This window comes from Heterodontus francisci, chromosome 5 (genome assembly GCF_036365525.1).
Source record: "Heterodontus francisci isolate sHetFra1 chromosome 5, sHetFra1.hap1, whole genome shotgun sequence".
In the NCBI taxonomy this organism is placed as follows: Eukaryota; Metazoa; Chordata; class Chondrichthyes; order Heterodontiformes; family Heterodontidae; genus Heterodontus; species Heterodontus francisci.
Window position 1 is genome coordinate 174760855 of NC_090375.1, and position 22078 is coordinate 174782932.

Sequence of the window (22078 nt, forward strand, 5' to 3'; positions counted from 1 at the left end):
ATCCTCGTAAATCTTCTTTGCACCATCTCCAGTGTCTCTATATCCTTTACAATATCATGACCAGAACTGCAAGCAGTACTCAAGTGTGGTCTAACCAAGGCTCTATACATGTTTAGCATAATTTCCCTACTTTTTAATTCTAACCCTTTAGAAATAAACCCTAGTGCTTGGATTGGGTAGGGTGGAATGTGAAAATTTACAAAAAATCTTAAACCTGACGCTGAACCGCCTTGAACCCACCCACTTCCTGTTTTAATAGATGCTGAACCAGGTGTGGTGGTGGGGGGGGGGGGGGGGGGAAATCAATCCATTCCCAGGAGGTGAGTTGGTCATTTAAATAATATAATAAGGCTGCATGCCCAGACTTTCTCTCTCTGGTTGGCTGGGTTTCCTGGGCCTGACAGCTAAAGAGAAGTGAGGATTACTGCATGGAAAAGGCAATGGTTTACTAGTGCTGCTTGTGGGCCAGGAGGAGCAGGAGTGCTTCCCCCCCACCCCACCAAGCTAACCTGCTTCCCCCCCAGCAACCCCCCCCCCCTCCCCTCCAAGATCACTAACCTCATTCCACCCACTAGGATCGGACCCCACTCCATACCCCACAGGAATGTACCCTGCCCCCCACCTCACCATCCACCACCACACTACAGCAGGCTCCCTGCCTGGTCCTGGACTGTGGCCACCTCCGGACACTGGGACACGCAATGGAATTAAAGTTCCACAGCCCGTGGGAAAGCCTGCACTTCTGGATTTCCTCAACCACAACTCCGCCCCCATCCTCCCACTCGGAAAACCCACCCCAATGAAGATCAGGTCCCTAGAATCAGTTATTAAACATGTTTTAATCATCTTTAAGTATACAGAAAGTTATTGGGTTTATTGTGGCCACCATAAATACAAATGCCTTCAAATTCTTCTCTTTAAAGCCACTAGCAATTTAAAAATCTTAAAATGAAGACTTCATCAAACACAAAAGCAAAATACTGCAGATGCTGGAAATCTGAAACGAAAGCAGAAAATGCTGCTAAGTATTTCCAGCATTTTCTGTTTTTGTTTCAGACTTCAGCTCACAGCTTTTTGGCTCCGCTTGCTTTTAACTCCTATTGTTCAGCAACAATTTTCATTCCAGTTCCAGAGATACTAACAAATGGATTATGAGGCATTAACTCTACAAAATCTTTGCTTCTTCCTTCTGCTGCTATTGACTGCGTTTTCTTCCCCCCCCCCTAAATTACAATAATTCTTTTTACCATTCAGCCTCTCATCTCCTCCATGTTCACCTTCTGCTTTTATAGGAAAATAGGATCAGGAGTAGGCCATTCAGCCCCTCCAGTCTGTTCCACCATTCAATTAGATCATGGCTAATCTGTATCTTAACTCTGTCTATTTGTCTTGGTTCCATAACCCATAAAACATCTCTCCTAATGAAAATCTGTCAATCTCAGTTTTGAAATGTTGAACTGACTTGCCCTGAATGGCTTTTTGGAGGAGAGAATTCCAGATTTCCACTACCCTTTGTGTGACAAAGTGCGTCCTGACATCACTCCTGAATGGCTTATGGTTAATGCCCACTTGTTCTGGACTCTCCCACCAGAAGAAATAGTTTATCTCCATCTAACCCATCAAATTCTTTAAATGCCTTAAACACTTCAATAGATCACCCCTTAATCTTCTATACGCAATGGAATACTAGTCTATGCAACCTTTCCTCATAATTTAACCCTTTTATTCCAGGTATCATCCTAGGCAATCTGCACTGCAACCCTTCCAAGGCTCATTCGACATGACTTACCTATTTCAAATCCATGCTGGATCTCTTGGAGCTTTGGGCAAACATGAACTGGTCAATCATTCTGTCCCTAATAATAGACTTGAGCAATATCCCCATAACAGACACTAATCTAATAGGCCTATAAATCCTTCTAAAATGGTGGAGTGACATTGGAAATTTTTCAATTTTAGGGGACTATTCCTGAACTGAGAGAAATTTGGAAGAGCTTTCACCTACTCTCCTCCTTCTATGTTCCTCAATCTTATCTGCTCTTTTTAGCTGCTTATCTTGATACAGTATCTGAGTGCATCAGTTCTCAGGACCTTTTGTCTATCACAACTCTGGCGAAATGATTATAGTTTTGTTTTAAACTTAACTCAATATACTCCTTACCATTATTATTACCTTAACTGATGGGCATGATGGTTTTAGCCTCCTTATCCTTCAACAGTTTGCCTTTAAGGTCCAGCTTCCACTACCTCTGGTACTTAAGTGTTCTCCTTAATTTCAGGCAGTTGGCCTTAAGATTCCATGCTGTCCTCCTTTACTTTTTTATTTGTTTGTTCATGGGATATGGGTGTTGTTGGCAAGGCTAGCATTTACTGCCAATCCCTCACTGCCCTCGAGAAGGTGAGCCACCTTGAAGTGCTGCAGTCCATGCTCCTCACCCTCTCGCACCATCCAAGTCTCTTTTCTCCCCAAAGATTTCTTCCCTTTTTGAACACTACTTCCAGTCCGTTATATTAGTATGCTATAACTCTACTCACTATTGTCCTTATAGCTTCCAGGTATTAAAGAGAGTTGCAACTGCACAAGTACTTCCCACTAATACTGATCACCCATTCTGGAAACCCTCTGACCATTTTACATGGAAACTGCATCCAGATCCCAAAATAACTCAGTAAACAGTTGCAACTGCTAGAACGATTAATTTACATTGCTGCTGTTACACTAACACTTCTTTAATGAATACTTGCCAGGTGGCTTGGTTGGTAAATGTACTGACCTGTGCAAAACTGAGCCATGAAGACCCAGGTTGAGATTATAAGTGAACACACTCAGTCAGGGCAGGAATCAGAGCAATAAACTGCCCCTGAACTAAGTTTGGGAGGAGGTGGAAAGTGAGGAAAAAAATTCTGTCAGGGTTCCACGATTGATTGCTAATTGGTGACCCCATTGCACATCAATCTTTCAGTGCATTAATTATGAAATTACCAAGTCTCAAAAATACTCATTCAAATCTAATAAGGATACTTTTGCAGCACCATACTGCACTTCGGAATGTAGCAGGCCCTTATTCAAAACTGATTGCTGAAACAACCACACTACAGCCCTAAACTGAATACCAACACTACCCCACAGCCTCTAAAGTCTACACACCAGGAAAAGTTAAACTTAATCACTAGTCAAAGTCACAGTGCAAATGTTGCAAGTCTCACTGCACAGATATAATGCATGTCATTAATATTTAATACATTATATATAACAATTTAAAATTTTAGGTGCACAAAATTAATTAAGTAACTGGAATGCACCGCCCCTATGTGACACAACATTGTTCTATTCACTGACATGCCCAAACTTAACATGGCCCTCTCAGTTAAATGATTCATCACATAGAGAATGCGTGAAGCATCATCTATTTGACACGTTATACAGGCTTTTACATTCCATTGCTTACTATGATGTATCTCCCTAGTTTCTTTTATTGCTTCCAAAGCTCAAGTCCATATGAAACATGATTAACTTAAAACATTCCTCTGTATGGCATCAGAATGGGCCAAATGACCCTGTCCTCCCTCCACTGGGCTGATTGGTAGGAAACAAGCAGTTTGCTGGATTTCACCAAGTGATGAAATTAATTTGAGTTGGTGCTAACCACATCTGGCATGAAGTGATTTTTTTCACTTAAGACTTGGCAATAAGAGATAGGGTGACATGTATTGGTAGAGTTCTCCTCATTCTTTAATAATATTCCCCTGTACACACCTAGCATCCGAAGCACGACATTTAAAACCCACACAATGGAAAAAGCCTGGAACTAAAACGCATTAGTATTGGAGTCAGCTAGAAGATTTATGTTTCAATATCAGTCTCCACTGGCATCTATACTTGAACTTCTTTATACAAATCTGGTTAGTTGTGTTGGTTTAAAAAAAAACTCTGCATTGTAGGCCATCCATAAACAGCCTTTTGCAATAGCATGGATGTGGGAGAGAATCATTTCATTAAAACTACATTTAAATAGGGTACATACTCAAGTGATGTACAGTGTGAATAGCTACCATGATATTTGCATTTTACAATACATTAAATTCAGGATTAGGAAAATTGAAATTATTTCCTACCTGTTGTGCATTCTTTAATAAAGTGGTGAATATTTCACTGACTGATATAACAGGATCCTCCCCAACTGTAAAAGCAAAATCATGAATATACAGCAGTTGGTTTTGTTTGGTTTTATAATCTTGATTATAAAAATAGAATTGACAAGTACCCACCAGACCTGCACCTCGAACATTAAGAGACATATTTACAGGAATTGCAATAAAAATACCAATGAAAATAGAAGAACTGAATTCCTTTGCAAAATGAAAAGGTGTGTTCCGCAGCTTAAAGAAAACCTGTACAAATATGCTTGGGTTGTACATTTCAAATTGGATTTTTAGGGAATTCCGCTCATCCAGCTACAATTATATCAAAAGATATAGAAGCAAATAATAAGCATAGGGACTTCAAATTCAAAACATCTTACTTTGTGTAGGCTTCGCTTGCTCAGTTACATCTTAGTAGTGTTCAAGTATTTAGTTTTTCTAATTAAACTGTTAATTTGTTGAGTTAAAGACACCTGGTTTGGTTAGCCTCTTTTGGGGGTTAATAGATGGTACAATTTGGCTGGATCTTTCCTTAATTTGGAAAGTTTAAAAATGATATGTTAGGCAATCTGTGGAGGAACAGGATTGAATTAACAGTGCATTCCTCCCACCACAATCAGAATCGTATACTTTGATTGGGGGCTTTGACTGGAGCGGTCGGTCGTAACACTTCATAAAAGCTGGACTTTGTCAGCTTTAGCAATTTTGGGTATATCAGACTTATTAATGCTCATCAGTGCTTATTAATAGTAATGCAAGCATCTCCTACCATTAATTTGGCATCGCTGCAGTTCTGTATCCAACAACTTCTTGGGTTGAGATAGATACAGCAAGGGTTTGGTCCTTGATCTGCTCCTGGGCCAGGCCAAGGTGGTGATTCACAGGTCCAGGCAGCGGGCCGTCGAAAGGTCAATCTGCCCCGATTGCCTGCCCCTCTTGTGAGGTTACGATCACGCCCGGGTGTCCCTGACAAGAGAACATGCGGTGTCCAGAGGTTCGCCTGAGGCCTTCCATGACTGATGGACACCGCAGGGACTGGAGTGCATTATCAATGCGAATAATCATATTTTAATTTGAGTTTTGTTTTATTTATCTTTTTTTGCAAAGTTATTTAATTAATCAAAACATATAAAAGGGGCCTGAGGTATAAAGGCCACAAAAAGAGAGGTTCTGGTCCTTCTTTAACAGTTTAGCTCTTGTCACAACAGCGAAATGGAAATCCACAAAGCCAAGCACTTGTGTCATTAAAAGACTAAAGGGGGAGGAAATTGTTCATGTAGTGCCATTTATATCGATGCCCCTGGGGCAGGCAGTGTCATGGGCTGTTACCTGCATGACTCGCATAGCGTTCTTCAATTAGATCATCGTCTGCCCCCGTGGAATTGATGCAAGGTTGTGTAACATCACCAGAAGCAAAGCTACACAACCAAATTTCTCCCCCCAAGAATTCCAAAATGCTTCAATCTCAGCAATGTATTTATGAAGATTAACTATTTTATTCCTTTTTTTTTTACTCTGTATAAATTTGCAATAAATATACTTGTCATTTGGCTTCAATACATAGTCAGTCACTAGTGTTTTCCACTTAAAGGAGTGATCAAGAAAGTATGGCGCCATCATTTACTTCTTTCTAATGTGTAAATGGAAAAAAAAGATCCTGTGATGCTCTAACCCATTCGTTCCACACAAAAGGTATACAAGTTCCAGTTCATAGGAGATGCAGGCCTGCACGTGGAAACTGCGTCGGTGCCGTAAGCATGGGTATGTTATGATGAGGCCAAATTGTAAGATGTTACAAATGGCAAAGTCACACTGGCTGCATAGTGTGAATGCTCCAGTAACAGTAGAAATTCCTACGACCAGCAGAAATGAAGGGTCACTGAGAAATTTAATGCAGGCCTCCATCATCCTAACCCATTGTTGTCATTATGCAGAGATGCTACCTACCAGATGATCGCCACTCAATGAGAACTAGTGGCATAAGGCCAATAAAAAAGTGGCCTCAGTTTCAGGACTGAATTCTGAAATATTCTCATTTTTAAAAAAATGGTATTTAGCTTTTGCTTCTAATCAAGCATCATCAGTGTTGAAATATTTTTACTGCTTCTGAAATTTCTGGAACATTGTCACATAATTCCAGGAACTCTCCTGTACCTTTCCCAGGTGATAATTCATATATATATATAAATAATATATAAATGTAGTTATATTCCCAAAATCTTCATCTGCGAAGAAATGCCAAGAGAGCTATATATACACAAAGATATAAATATATACACAAAGATATAGATATAAATATATACACATACACTGTTATGAAGGTGCTTCTGTTTTTTTTTGTGAAAATTTTTTTGAGGAATTCATAGTCAAACTGAAGAAATGTTGGACCAGTATTTTTCCCCCCAGGAAAGGACACTGAAAGAACTGGTTTGGCAACAATGGGGTGAATTTTACAGACCCCCGATGGTCAGGGGTCATGGCACAGGAGTTGGGGGCCAGAAGATGCCTCCAGGAGAGGCCTGCCACGGGCCTCGACACCTGGAAGGTCCGACCTATACTGTCAGTGGTGGTGGGTCCTCATGGCGGCCCCTGCACCACCCCCCCACTCCCCACTGCTTGGTGGCTGGATCAAAATGTAAATATGTTCATTTATTTAAAGTAATGAATTAAATACTTACCCGCTCCCACTGTCGGTCCCGGTGCAATGTTCATGCCAGTGACTGGCACTCCCGCGCCTTCAGATCTCCATCCAGAGATCTGATGCGGGACACTGGTGGGAGTGGGGAGCAGGTAAGTATTTCAGTGCGGGGGGAGAAAAGAGTGGGGTCAAAGCAACCTGATTGGACTAGGGGATGGTGCGGAGGGTTTGAAGTGAAAAGTTCATAAACTTTGGTAGGGGGTGGGGAACGGCAGGTACACTTGGTAAATATATTCGGGGGTGGATAGAGGGCAAGGGATGAACTGTATGGTCATTGTGGGGGTGGGAGAGGGGCTAGAAACATTGTTAATTTTTAGATAAAATTTAAAAGGCCTGAATCTTTAAATATTTAAACTAAATTGAAGGGTTGCCATCTTTGAAGTTTCCCGTCAAAATCAGCAACGAGCATTTAAAATCCAGCCCAATGTTTACTGGTTGTCACATGACTCAAGTTAAAAATAGAACAGAAACCCTGGTAACAGGGGAAGATGTGGGGAGAGAAGTCAGTCGCGCGCCCCTTTATAGGACAAGCCCGGGAGCAGCAGCGCACACCTGAGAGGTACAAAAACTCACAAGCTTTTGGTTGTGGCGTCAGTGTGTTTTACCTTCTAGAGTGAGATAAAGTCAGCCTGCTGCTGAAGAAGTGTCAAGGACGGAAAGACGACCACAAAGCAGCTCACTTTCCAGCAACTCTTTAAAAGACCCTTCATCAATTCATCTCGTCTCCTGTCTTTGAAGAAAAGCCTGCTAAATTAATTCCCAATGCCGACTGAAAAGAACTGTTCTAAATGATCCCAGTGATCCGTCTATGTGTACTCGGAAGTTAGACTGTATACCAGTTTTGGAACACGATATATCTCATCTGCTGTTTTCTTCAGGAATGAGCAAGTATTCAGAGTGTGTATGTGTGAACGTGCGTGAGAGATGGACACAGCAGGATTTGTGGCCATGGATTGGGGCTAGGGAAAAAGAAGAAAAAAAAATAGGCTGCCTCACCCAACATACTGCCACCTTCCAATGCAGTTTAGTGTCAGGATTTGAAACTGAAACCGTGGCTGATAATTTTCCTCTCTTAGCCCAGACGCACCAACGGGCCACATTTATAAGAGAATGGGTTTGTTGTTTTAAAGACCAGCCTGTCAAGTCTAAGGGGTTTTCCCTGAAATCAACTCAAAGACCTACCTTTCTGAAGATACTGCTGTAACCGAAGTCTTCTTTCCTCAGCCATAGACTCTGTCTGTGCAAGATAACTCTTCGGCGGAAAATGTGGCATAAGACTGCTCCCAAAATATCGTCTCAACTAAAGTAAATCAAATATTACAACTTTAACTACGGTACCTATGTTTACAAAGTACTGTGTAAAAGAATAAACATTTACATTCATGTAGTGCATTTCACAACTTTACAAAATCCAAAAGCACTTTACAGTCATCAAGTAATTTGAAGTGCAGGAAATGCGGCAGCCAATTTGATGCATGGCAAGGTTCCACAAACAGCAGTGATAACGGTCAGATAACCTGTTTATTTCTCCATATAAAAGGTGGTGTTGAGGGATAAATATTGACCAGGACACCGGGGAGAACTCCCCTGCTCTTCTTCAAATTGGTGCCAAGAGATCTTTTACATCCACATGAGAAGGCAGATGGGGCCGCGGGTTTGGCGTCTAACCCAAAAGGCAGGACCTCTGAGTGTGCAGTGCTGAGACAATGCTGCACTGTCACCTGGATTATGTGTTCAAGTCTTTGGAGTGACATAAGCACAACATCTAGGCCGCCATCATTGTTGACAACAACTTGTATTTACATAGAGCCTTTTATGTAGTAAAACTGTACCAAGGTGCTTCACAGGAACATGAGCAAACAAAATGTGACACAGAGTCACATAAGCAGATTTTAGGACAGGTACGGGGCACAGAAGTAGGTTTTAAGGAGCGTTTTAAAGGAGGAGAAAGCGGTAGAAAGGCAGGGAGGTTGAGGAGCTTAGGGCCGAGGCAGCTGAAGGTGTAACTGCTAGTAAAACTACTCTCAAATATATCCCTAAATGTTACAAATTTCTATATTCTATCAGATCCAGAATATGCAGTCGCTCTGTAAATGGAATCCATGTCCCCTATGATTAGATATTGGATAAAATAAATATACTCAAACAATAGTATGACCTGGAGGTCACAACAATAATATCCTCTGTTGGACAGCACGATCTCAAATGTGTCCTATGAGCTTTAGTTCCATCTTCCGGAAGGCAAACAGATAATCACTTGAGTGAAATGTCACCAACTGTAAACGGGCTTATTTTACATGAAATACATGAATGAACAGCAGGCAATTTTCTAGTGAAATACACCCTTTTCACATCACTCCTTGTAGCATGAAAGAAAAAGACCTGCATTTATATAGCACCATTCACGACCACCGGACGTCTCAAAGCACTTTACAGCCAAACAGGTACTTTTGAAATCCAGTCACTGCATGGAAAACAACAAAGTTCGTCACTCTAGCCCTGTTAATGGGCTTAACTCAATTAAAAGTTAGCGGTCCTTGAACTCGCTGGATGAAAATTTCTGTTACAAATTTTGTGTTTGCTGTAAACAGTCTCTCAAACACCGTTTCACTAATTTTGCCCAAAAGTGAATCTCATGGCCATGTGAACAAGAGTTTATCTTTAAAGCCCAATATCTAGTCCTACAAAATCTCAAGGTTCTAATAAAACAACTCTCATATGAACTGGACACCATAAAAAAAAAAACAACCATGTGCATTTTACCAGACTTCCAAGAAGCAAAATCAAATAGTAATATTAAACAAGATCATTAAAAAAATGAAAGCAAGGAGCTGGTTTATTTTACAGATTGCAAATGACTGAACGGAGAACTCATTCCAGACCAGCTCTCCCTATGTCTCGCAGTGCTTTTAACAGGAACCTAGTTTCCTACTTACCTACCTCAGCACTTAGACTTTCTGTGATTGGCTCACTGAACGTGCAACAGTGTCTTTCATCCCCTGAGCGACAGGATGCCTAGGGCTTTGATTCTTCCAGCTCGCCAGGTCCAGGACTGGCTGCTGAGTTGCCAATCAAAGCGGTTACCATCCTTCCAGGAGGCATAGCCCACGCACATCACCTCGCACTATGTAAGCATTAATAAGACTTCCTCCCAACATTTCATAAGAAAATGCCTATTGAAAGCTTTAGAAACAGGTTAACAAGCCACCTGTTGTTGCAGCTAGTAAAGGATTGCTTATTATATTATTATACTTCAGTCCCTTTGTCCTGGTGGCTCCAGTCTGCCAGAAAGATGAAGAACCCAAGTTCATGTCAGAAACATGTTACGCATAAACCAAAATCCCTCTTAGCTCAGATGGTCAAGAATTCCTAAACATGATCCGATCCTATTACAGACCATTGTCACACCTCAGGCTGAAATGAATCACACTTGAAATCACAGCTGTAACTTTAACAAAGATTGAATAAGTGTTTTATAAGACTTCGGTTGAGTCCTTGCTTACTGCTCTGCTCAATGTGGCTATAAAGCTATTTGATCTTACAACAACCTTCAGGTCAGTTGTTTCCCCCAAAGCACAAAGCTACTTTCAGTTTCCCTTCCAAGTACCATATATTCTCTAATACTCAAGCCACACATACAATCATGACATTCCTTCCTTATCAGACCAAAACATGTCCATGATTTTTCAACAAAATCACAACAAATAATCTTCATAGGGTAGGAGAGAACTCCCCTGGTGTCCTGGCCAATACTTATCCCTCAACCAACATCACTAAAACAAATTATCTGGCCCTTAGCTCAATGCCTTTTGTGGGAGCTTGCTGCATGCAAACTGGCGACAATATTTCCTACAGTAAAACAGTGATTACATTTCAAAAGTAAAACATTTGGGATTCCCTGAGGTTGTGAAAGACTCTATAGAAATGCAAGTATTTCTTTTTCAACAGATAAACCCAGCAGTAGGCTGCATCCTTTTTGTCGTGCCTGAATACCTCTCATGCCGTGACAGACATGGAATACTAAAACAGATCATGGCTAACTGCGGCAGTCCACAGGATCTGACCAACCTCAGCATGCATTTTTCCAAGAATTGTAGAACAAAGATAAACAAACTAACCGCAAAACTACAGATATAAAAGTAAAATACTACAGATGCTAGAAATCTGAAATAAAAACAGAAAGGCCTGGAAATACTCAGCAGGTCAGGAAGCATCTGTGGAGAGAGAAGCAGAGTTAACATTTCAGGTCTGTGATCTTTCATCAGAACTCCAAAACTAGAATTCCAAAACTACAGAGTTCAATGCTTCTGCTGGGAACAAGGAGCAGAGAGAGTTATATCGAGCTCAACCTAAGAGGAAAAGAAATCACCCATCACATTTTAGGCCACTTCTGGACAAACAGCTAGATTTAAATCAGAACTTCTAAGTAGTTTTGCTTTAATTAGAAAAATGGCCTTTGTGGAATTAGGTATGCAAATTAAACATTAATGAATATTCCAAGTCTAATTTAAAATACCCATTTGCTAATTCAAGAGAATATCAATTTACAATTCACAACATCTACTCTGCAAGATATCAGCACTGTGATATATTAGTGATATAAAAACTTCGCAGGGACATCAGGCTACCTGATAGCTCAGTTAGTTATGCCAGCAACAGCTAATGTGCACAGACTCAAGTCCTACAATTGATCTCAACACACTATGTGGAAGAAGGAAAAAAAATCTGATAAGTTTCTGCTCCTGATAGCTATCCAGCCACCCCTACTGGAAGTGTGCACTTGTGGATATGGGTGAGGATAGGATTAGGCATGACTGTGAGGCCTCCTTCCATGCCAACATTCATGTCATCAGCTCTCACAAAGAATGGCCACTTGGGCGAAGTATTGATGGAGCTGCAGTCCAGCGTGGAGTCAAAGCCTTCAGGAGAAGGGTAGGGAAGGGGGGAATCATTGATAGCAAAAGGATGGGGGGGGAAGAATTGCTGTCACTCCCTACCCCTATCATCAGTGGAAAAATGCAGCCCAGAGTAGGGTAACAAACCAAAGGCCAGAAAGTTCCCAGATTTAACCTGTGTTAAATTACCTTATCTCAACTAGAACAGTCAGGGCCTCAACTGGCCTCAGTGAGCCTGGCTGAGGGGGCGGAGGCATCAGTCAGGGTCTACACTCCTGATCAGTATTCAGTGATCCCTCCTGTAAAACACACATTGCATGGACATCAAGTAAGGACAGGATCAGGCTGGGATGTTATCTATGGTCACTAACCTACTAACACTCACTGTCTCGGTCACAAATACGAAATTAACGGTAGCAAATGACAAGTTAGTCCATCAAGTCTGTCTCAATTGTAGACTAACCACTTGGGTAAGGTGGAACACTGACCACGGAACTACACTTTAGCATAAGCTATTGCCCCCATGGAAGAAGTGAACAACATGATTAAAGAATGGATACAATGCTGTCTTTGTATAAATTCAGCTGCATGCTTAAAGGAAGTGCTACAGAAAGGCTCATAAAAGTTACATTCATGACTCTTCCTGAAACTATAATACAAAATGCACTTTAAACCTTTCCTCTATATAAGGTTTCTCTAATATTTATCATTTCAACATCCAGCTACATATTGGGACAACTGCAGTTATCCTCCTTTAGGCATGGTGACTTTTGAAGTGTCAATGTGTCTGCTGCAACTTCCAGGGCTTCACCTGTTTCAGCACCGAGTAGTTTGAAAAGTATAAAAGCACAACTCTTAGGGAAAGATCCATATTACTGAAATAAAATGTTATTGGGACTCAGCATTGAAATAGGAGAGTCCTGGAATGTGCACCAGGCATTTTGAGCCTGGTAGATCATCCTGTACCCTAGGGAGGGAAGATCGAAAACACAAAATCAAATTAAGCATACCAGCTAGCAAATAGTTGCAGGCATCCAGATGACTGAAATAAAAGATCAAATATTTACAGCAGGTAGAATTACACTCCATTTTGCATGACATCATGCACTAATTTCTAAGGGAGGACCAAACAACACAATCTTTGAGAGTCTGTTTTGCATGAATCCTTTACTTTCTATTATTAAATAAATCCCTTTAGTGTGCAAAAACATATACACTTCAAACAAGTACAATCTATTTGCTCAAGACAAAAGCTCTGCTTTTGCCTCATTTGTTTCTACCCTCAGTCTCTTCTGCAAAACTGAGTTTGTTAACATTTGCGTTATTTTGCCGTATTACCAAATCACACAAAGATTTCCCCTTAATGGCTCAGCAGAGAAGTTAAATGGTTTCCCTCCTCCTACAACCTTCACTCCTTTAAACACATGCTTGGATCATCATCTAAATCGCAACTTCCTCATTTACTGCACCAATCACCTGCATTTATATAGTGCTTTTTACATAGTAAAATGTCCCAAGTCACTTCACAAGAGCATTATCAAACAAAATTTGACACCCAGACATAATAGGGTATGGTAGAACAGAAGACCAAAAGCTCGGTCAAAGAGGTAGTTTTTAAACAATATCTTAAAAAGGAGAGAGAGAGACACAGAGAGAAAGAAATGGAAAGATTTAGGGAATTCCAGAGCTTAGCATGGCCGCCAATGGTGAAGTGATTAAAATTTGGAATACGCAAGAGACCAGAATTGGAGGAGCACAAATATTGGAGAGGGCTGGAGGACTGGAGAAGGTTACAGAGATAGGGAGGGACAAGGCCATGGAGAGATTTGAAAACAAGGATGCATCCTTCCAACATTAGTAGGGTCATCAGCCTTTCATCTTTGATGTTTCAATTTTTAAAAAAGTTTACATTAGTTGCATTTTTCCCAACTCTCCCTCTTATCCTAAGAATAACAAAAGGCAGTGACACACAGAGTCTGGCAATGCACCAAAAACAGTGGAATCTGCAATTCTGGTTTCCTAACACGTCACTGCAACAGGACAATTGTGACAATAATACTAATACAAGTGGCTTATGGTTACAAATGAAAGGATAACCACTTGTTAAATCACTGCGACAATTCAAGTCAACAACATTCCAAGCACTTGGCATTAGTTTATTGTTGCAGTACGGGAGTGTTCCTGGCATGCTAGTAGTTTCATCCAAATCTAATGTTATATGAGGGGCTTTCAAATTCAGAAACGCAGAGTGAAGGTGCCTGAAAATTACTGGATGTTGTGAGAATTAGTGCATACCATTTAAAAAAATAAAGAGTACTTATAATAGCAAACCTTCATTTCCAGTTAGTGGGGGTACTTACAATATCAGTACACTGCAGAATTTTACTACAAGGCATTATACAAATGCAAGTTCTTTATTAAAAATAGTGTTGTTGTTCTCTGCTCATTGCCAGAACAGCTATACAATATTGTACTACAACCATGTCCTTAATTCACAGATAAAAACAGAAAGTGCTGGAAATACTCAGCAGGTCTGGCAACATCTGTGGAGAGAGAAGTAGGGTTAACGTTTCAGGTCAGTGACCTTTCATCAGAACTGGCAAAGGTTAGAAATGTAATAGGTTTTAAGCAAGTAAAGCAGGGGAAGGGGGAAGGGGAAGGGGAAGGGGGTGGGGGGGGGCGGGAAGAGAACAAAGGGGAAAGTGCTTAATAGGGCAGAGGGCAGGAGAGATTAACTGACAAGGAGGGTCATGGGGCAAAGGCAAAGGGAGTGTGCTAATGGTATGGTGAAAGACAAAGCATTAGTGCAGAGAGAGTGTTAATGACAGAATAATGCATGTTTGTACTTTTGGACAGAGCTGTTCATTATTCTGTCATTAACACTCTCTCTGCACTAATACTTTGTCTTTCACCACACCATCAGCACACTCCCTTTGCCTTTGCCCCATGACCTCCTTGTCAGTTAATCTTTCCAGCCCTCTGCCCGATCACACATCTTCCCTTTTGTTCTCCTTTCACCAACCCCCCCAACCCCCACTTTACTTGCTTAAAACTGATTACATTTCTAACCTGTCAGTTCTGATGAAAGGTCAGTGACCTGAAACGTTAACTCTGCTTCTCTCTCCACAGATGCTGCCAGACCTGCTGAGTATTTCCAGCACTTTCCGTTTTTATTTCAGATTTCCAACATCTGCAATATTTTGATTTTATTTCCTTAACTCACAAGTTTGTTTGAAAATACCATGACTGATATAATGGCATGAATAATTTACATAGACTCACTGCTGCCCCACAGAACTGACTCTCAAATTCTGTGCAGTGTGCAGAATGTCGCATTTGATCTCAGTTCAAAAATACAGCTTTACATCAAATACACAGCTAACACTCATTGACCAAAACTCTGCTGAGGTTAACACCCTTCATCATGAATCAGTTAATGCATATAGGATTTCTAACAACTGGTCTGTCAACACTATTCATCATCAGTCACTTGCATGTACAGAGATGTTCATTTTATGACTCATTTGTTTATTTTTATATGGTATTATCTGATTTAAAATAATCTCGTATGCAATGATGCATCACAATAGTTCACAATTCTAATCTGTAGCTCAGGTATACAAGGTAACGATTTAATTATCAAACTAGTATTCCTGTTGCGTTTTTAAAAAAGATGACTTTATATTTGCTACTTTGAGAGGGTTATTATCACCTCAATAAAGGCACTTTGGGGTTAGGTTCAATTCTAGGAAATATAGTTCATTAAGCTCTGCTCCCGTCACATTGCGTTTGCTATAAAAGTGTATTTTTGCAAAATTTTCTCTTTAATACGATATATTGGTTTAGTCCTTTTTTATCATCCTAAAAGAAAGAACTTGCATTCCTGGCAGCAGCAATGTTCACCATGTCGGGGGGACGGTGGGACAGCAAACCTGCTCACCTCCACATTGAGGCCAATTAAAATAGTCATAAAGCTCATGAAGAGCTTGTTGGATGGAGAGGGTGGAAATTTGAAGGGCATGGATTTCAAGAGCTGTCCGTTTCTAATCAGCTGCATGGGAGGCAGGTACAATTATGGCTGCCCCAGGGCATCACCACAGCCCCGTAATAGGATCAATGGGGCAAAGGGGGACTCAGCATTTGTAAAGGAGGTGGCATGGAGAGCGAGCACTCAACACTCTGGCACTGAATGGAGTCGTCACCCCATCACCCACCCCCTCACCTCCCTGGCATCATGGACGCTAAACAGCAGGGGGCCAAGGCTGTCAAGAACAATTGGGCAGCCACCTGTCCAAAAGGAAGGCTACAGCTGGCAATGGGAGCATGACTATCAGAATTTGGACCCAGTGGTGATGAGGGGTAACATCCTCCGCAGGAAGGGTGGAACTCCAAGCAGCAGGAGGGCATGGGAGAGGAAAGAGGAAGGCAACAGAGGCCATACCCTCAACACAGGGTCTACCGCCGAAGATGAAACTACCTGGCGATGATCGAGATGCATTGCCGCAGGAGTCTACAAGTCTCCAGGCAGATGGTCTCAGAGAACCGTAACCTCATCGCTGAAGACCTCACAACATTGATTGCCATGCCCTACCAGTAGCCGTCAAAGTCACTGTGGCCTTGAACTTCTTCCTTGGATGGAGCCAGAAGCGATCAGCTGCAGACGTTAGTGGCATCTCGCAAACAGCTGCGCACCACTGCATCTTATTGGTTACTGAAGCCCTCTTTGCCACAGCTGGACAGTACACTCATTTCAAACAGACTAGGCCTTGCAGAGACAGAGGGCATTGGGTTTCAGCACCATGGCTGGATTTCCCCAGGTTCAGGCAATCATCGATTGCACCCATATGGTCATCAAGGCCCTGACTGATCAGCAAGTGAGATCCATTAACAGGAAAGGTTACCATTCCCTCAACGTCCAACTGCTCTGCTGCCACAACAAGAGCTTCCGAAGAAGGGTCACTGACCCGAAATGTTAACTCTGCTTCTCTTTCCACAGATGCTGAGTGGTTCCAGCATTTCTTGTTTTTATTTCAGATTTCCAGCATCCGCAGTATTTTGCTTTTATTATAAGAGCTTCTTCCACATGTGCGCTCACTTTCCTGGCAGCTGCATGAATCCTTCATCCTCCACCAGTCCAGGCTGCCGCAGCTCTTCACTCTGACCCCAAAGTGCATGGATGGATCCTCGGGGGCACGGGCAATCCCATGAAGAGATGGCTACTGACCCCTCTACATGAGCCCCAGAGGTGATACAACCAAAGGCACTGCTCAGTAGGACAACCATTGAGCAGGCCATCGGGCTTCTGAGGATGCCTTGACCGATCGGGTGGTGCCCTCCAATTACCTCCTGCCAGGGTCTCAGTCATTGTGGTGGTATGTTGCATTCTCCATAACATTGCCCTCCAAAGAGGTATGGACCTCGAGGACAGTGAGGCCCTGGAGTGAGACAGATCATCTGGGAAGAGCAGGAGCTATAGGAAGTGGAAATGGAGAGATGACGCTGAACAGAGGTGCCCCGGCTTCACAACGAGGCGGATGGGCACGGCTTGCGACATGATGGGCTCATGAGGATGCCATGAATGTCAGGGATCTCCTGATTTACCGCCAATGAAGGAAGCACATCTGCCCAGAGGCTTTTCCCTCACCATGAGGGATCCCATGATGTCTTTCACCCCTCATACCACAATTTCATACCACTTTTCCTGCTATGGCAGTAAGAAAAGCAATTCCAAAAGTGTGGCTTAAAGTGTCATCATTTACACAGCACAAATAGAGGAAGACAGAGACAGTAAGATGACACCCCAGTGGCTCACTCAGTGCTCCGCGAGACACGGTGGCCTCCTCTTGCCACCCTCCGGGAAGAGGACCTCCCTCCTCTCCCTCACGGCCTCCTACATTAGATCTGGGTCGACATCGATGAAGCAACAGGCAGCCCTGCCATGGGTGTCAGGCTTCCGGCTCTCTTGTGCCATCTTTCTTCCCTCTGGTGTTTTGATTTGATTTTTGATTTTTTGATTTAGAGATATAGCACTGAAACAGGCCCTTCGGCCCACCGGGTCTGTGCCGACCATTAACCACCCATTTATACTAATCCTACACTAATCCCATATTCCTACCACATCCCCACCTGTCCCTATATTACCCTACCACCTACCTATACTAGGGGCAATTTATAATGGCCAATTTACCTATCAACCTGCAAGTCTTTTGGCTGTGGGAGGAAACCGGAGCACCCAAAGGAAACCCACGCAGACACAAGGAGAACTTGCAAACTCCACACAGGCAGTACCCAGAATTGAACCCGGGTCGCTGGAGCTGTGAGGCTGCAGTGCTAACCACTGCGTCACTGTGCCGCCCCGCGCACAATGGAAGGCTTTAGCACAATCAGCAAGTTTCTCCCTTAGGACCACCAGCAGCCTCAGGGATGGCTGCTGTGGGGAGTCTAATTCAGCCCCACGCTTCATCTGACCCGCCTCTGTTCCCACTGCCACTGGCTCTAATTGGACATGAAACCCATCTCCGCATCAATTAAGAGCTCACCCCTGTGAAAATCTTAATTTTTATCAGTTTCCCACCAGAGGCCGGATTCTGACCCGAAAACAAACCCGCTCCATATTCCCACCTCCATGGTGAAAAATCAGTCCAAAGAGTCTGCGAAGGGATTAAAACATAAGAACATAAGAAATAGGAGCAGGATGAGACCAGACAGACCCTTGCGTCTGCTCCGCCACTCAAAAAAATCATGGCTGATCCTTGGCCTCAACTCTACTTTCTCACCGACTCCCCACATCCCTTGATTCCTTGAGACAGCAAAAATCTGTCTACCCTAGCCTTAAATTTATTCAACCATGGAGAAGGTTAAGTGAGGGCCAAACATTTGGCAGGTGCAGTATAATGTGAGAAAATGAGAGGTTATCCACTTTGGTAGGAAGTGTAGAAAATGAAAACATTTAAATGGAGAGAGACTACAGAATGCTGCAGTACAGAGGGATCCGAGTGTCCTCATACATGAATCACAAAAAGTTAGCATGTAAGTGCATAAAGTAATTAGAAAGGCAAATGGAATGTTGGCCTTTATTGCAACAGGGATGGATTATAAAATTAAGGAAGTATTAATACAACTGTAAAGGGCATTGATGAGACCACACCTAAATTACAGCATACAATTTTAATCTCCTTATTCAAGGAGGGATATACTTGCATTGTTTCAATGCGAGAAGTATAACAGGTAAGGTAGATGAACTTAGAGCTTGGATTAGTACTTGGAACTATGATGTTGTTGCTATTACAGAGACTTGGTTGAGGGAAGGACAGGATTGGCAGCTAAATGTTCCAGGATTTAGAAGCTTCAGGCGGGATAGAGAGGGATCTAAAAGGGGTGGGGGAGTTGCATTACTGGTTAAGGAGAATATCATAGCTGTACTGCGGGAAGACACCTCGGAGGGATCATGCAGCGAGGCAATATGGGTGGAGCCCATGAATAGGAAAGGTGCAGTCACTATGTTGGGGGTTTACTATAGGCCTCCCAACAGCCAGCGGGAGGTAGAGGAGCAGATATGTAGACAGATTTTGGAAAGATGTAAAGGTAACAGGGTTGTAGTGGTGGGTAATTTTAACTTCCCCTATATTGACTGGGACTCACTTAGTGCTAGGGGCTTCGATGGGGCAGAATTTGTAAGGAGCATCCAGGAGGGCTTCTTGAAACAATATGTAGATAGTCCAACTAGGGATGGGGCCGTACTGGACCTGGTATTGGGGAATGAGCCCGGCCAGGTGGTCGAAGTTTCAGTAGGGGAGCATTTCGGGAACAGTGACCATAATTCCATAAGTTTTAAGGTACTTGTGGATAAGGATAAGAGTAGTCCTCGGGTGAAGGTGCTAAATTGGGGGAAGGCTAATTATAACAATATTAGGCAGGAACTGAAGAATTTAGATTGGGGGCGGCTATTTGAGGGCAAATCAACATCTGACATGTGGGAGTCTTTCAAAAGTCAGTTGATTAGAATCCAGGACCAGCATGTTCCTGTGAGGAAGAAGGATAAGTTTGGCAAGTTTCGGGAACCTTGGATAACACGGGAAATTGTGAGCCTCGTCAAAAAGAAAAAGGAAGCATTCTTAAGGGCTGGAAGGCTAGGAACAGATGAATCCCTTGAGGAATATAAAGACAGTAGGAAGGAACTTAAGCAAGGAGTCAGGAGGGCTAAAAGGGGTTATGAGAAGTCATTGGCAAACAGGATTAAGGAAAATCCCAAGGCTTTTTATACGTATATAAAGAGCAAGAGGGTGACCAGGGAAAGGGTTGGCCCACTCAAGGACAGAGAAGGGAATCTATATGTGGAGCCAGAGGAAATGAGCGAGGTACTAAATGAGTACTTTGCATCAGTATTCACCAAAGAGAAGGACTTGGTGGATGATGAGCCTCGGGAAGGGAGTGTAGATAGTCTCAGTCATCTCATTATCAAAAAGGAGGTGGTGTTGGGTGTCTTGCAACGCATTAAGTCCCCAGGGCCTGATGGGATCTACCCCAGAATACTGAGGGAGGCAAGGGAAGAAATTGCTGGGGCCTTGACAGAAATCTTTGCATCCTCATTGGCTACAGGTGAGGTCCCAGAGGACTGGAGAATAGCCAATGTTGTTCCTTTGTTTAAGAAGGGTAGCAAGGATAATCCAGGAAATTATAAACCGGTGAGCTTTACGTCAGTGGTAGGGAAATTATTAGAGAGGATTCTTCGGGACAGGATTTACTCCCATTTGGAAACAAATGGACTTATTAGCAAGAGGCAGCATGGTTTTGTGAAGGGGAGGTCATGTCTCACTAATTTGATTGAGTTTTTTGAGGAAGTGACGAAGATGATTGATGAAGGGCAGTGGATGTTGTCTATATGGACTTCAGTAAAGCCTTTGACAAGATCCCTCATGGCAGACTGGTACAAAAGGTGAAGTCACACGGGATCAGAGGGGAGCTGGCAAGATGGATACAGAACTGACTCGGTCATAGAAGACAGAGGGTAGCAATGGAAGGGTGCTTTTCTGAATGGAGGGATGTGACTCGTGGTGTTCCGCAGGGATCAGTGCTGGGACCTCTGCTGTTTGTAGTATATATAAATGATTTGGAGGAAAATGTAGCTGGTCTGATTAGTAAGTTTGTGGACGACACAAAGGTTGGTGGAGCTGCGGACAGTGATGAGGATTGTCAGAGGATACAGCAGGATATAGATCGGTTGGAGACTTGGGCGGAGAAATGGCAGATGGAGTTTAATCCGGACAAATGTGAGGTAATGCATTCTGGAAGGTCTAATGCAGGTGGGAAGTATACAGTAAATGGCAGAACCCTTAGGAATATTGACAGGCAGAGAGATCTGGGCGTACAGGTCCACATGTCACTGAAAGTGGCAACACAGGTGGATAAGGTAGTCAAGAAGGCATACGGCATGCTTGCCTTCATCAGTCAGGGTATAGAGTATAAAAATTGGCAAGTCATGCTGCAGCTGTACAGAACTTTAGTTCGGCCACACTTAGAATATTGTGTGCAATTCTGGTCGCCACACTACCAGAAGGACGTGGAGGCTTTGAAGAGGGTACAGAAGAGGTTTACCAGGATGTTGCCTGGTCTGGAGGGCATTAGCTATGAGGAGAGGTTGGATAAACTCAGATTGTTTTCACTGGAACGACGGACGTGGAGGGGCGACATGATAGAGGTTTACAAAGTTATGAGCGGCATGGACAGAGTGGATAGTCAGAAGCTTTTTCCCAGGGTGGAAGAGTCAGTTACTAGGGGACATAGGTTTAAGGTGAGAGGGGCAAAGTTTGGAGGGGATGTGCGAGGCAAGTTCTTTACACAGAGGGTGGTGAGTGCCTGGAACTTGTTGCCAGGGGAGGTGGTGGAAGAAGGTTTTAGTTTAGGCAGGCATCAAGATCAGCGCAGGCTTGGAGGGCCGAATGGCCTGTTCCTGTGCTGTACTGTTCTTTGTTCTTTGAAGCAGTTCAGTGAAGGTTACCCAGGTTGATTCCTGGGATGAAGGGGTTGTCTTATGAGGAAAGGTTGAGCAGGTTGGGCCTATACTCATTGGAGTTTAGAAGAATGAAAGGTGGTCTTATTGAAACATGTAAGATTCTGAGAGGGGCTTCACAGGGTAGATGCTAAGAGGATGTTTCACCTCATGGGGCAATCTAGAACTAGGGGGCACAGTCTCAAAATAAGGGGTCTCCAATTTAAGTAGAAATGAGGATGAATTTCCTCTCAGAGGGTAGTGAATCTTTGGAATTGAATATATTCAAGAATGAGGTAGACTGATTCTTGAACTATACGGGTGTCAAGGATTCTGGGGAACAGGCAGGAAAGT

The 22078-nt window shown here is 42.8% G+C and overlaps 1 protein-coding gene across 1 annotated transcript in view; it reads right to left on the reverse strand.

The window, feature by feature from the left end:
- rnf19a (ring finger protein 19A, RBR E3 ubiquitin protein ligase) overlaps positions 1-22078 on the reverse strand; it is a 247116-nt gene that overhangs the window by 224256 nt on the left and 782 nt on the right. Inside the window, 2 exon segments of the mRNA XM_068032374.1 lie at positions 4117-4181; positions 8024-8141. Of these exon segments, the coding sequence (XP_067888475.1) occupies positions 4117-4181; positions 8024-8141 (183 nt within the window).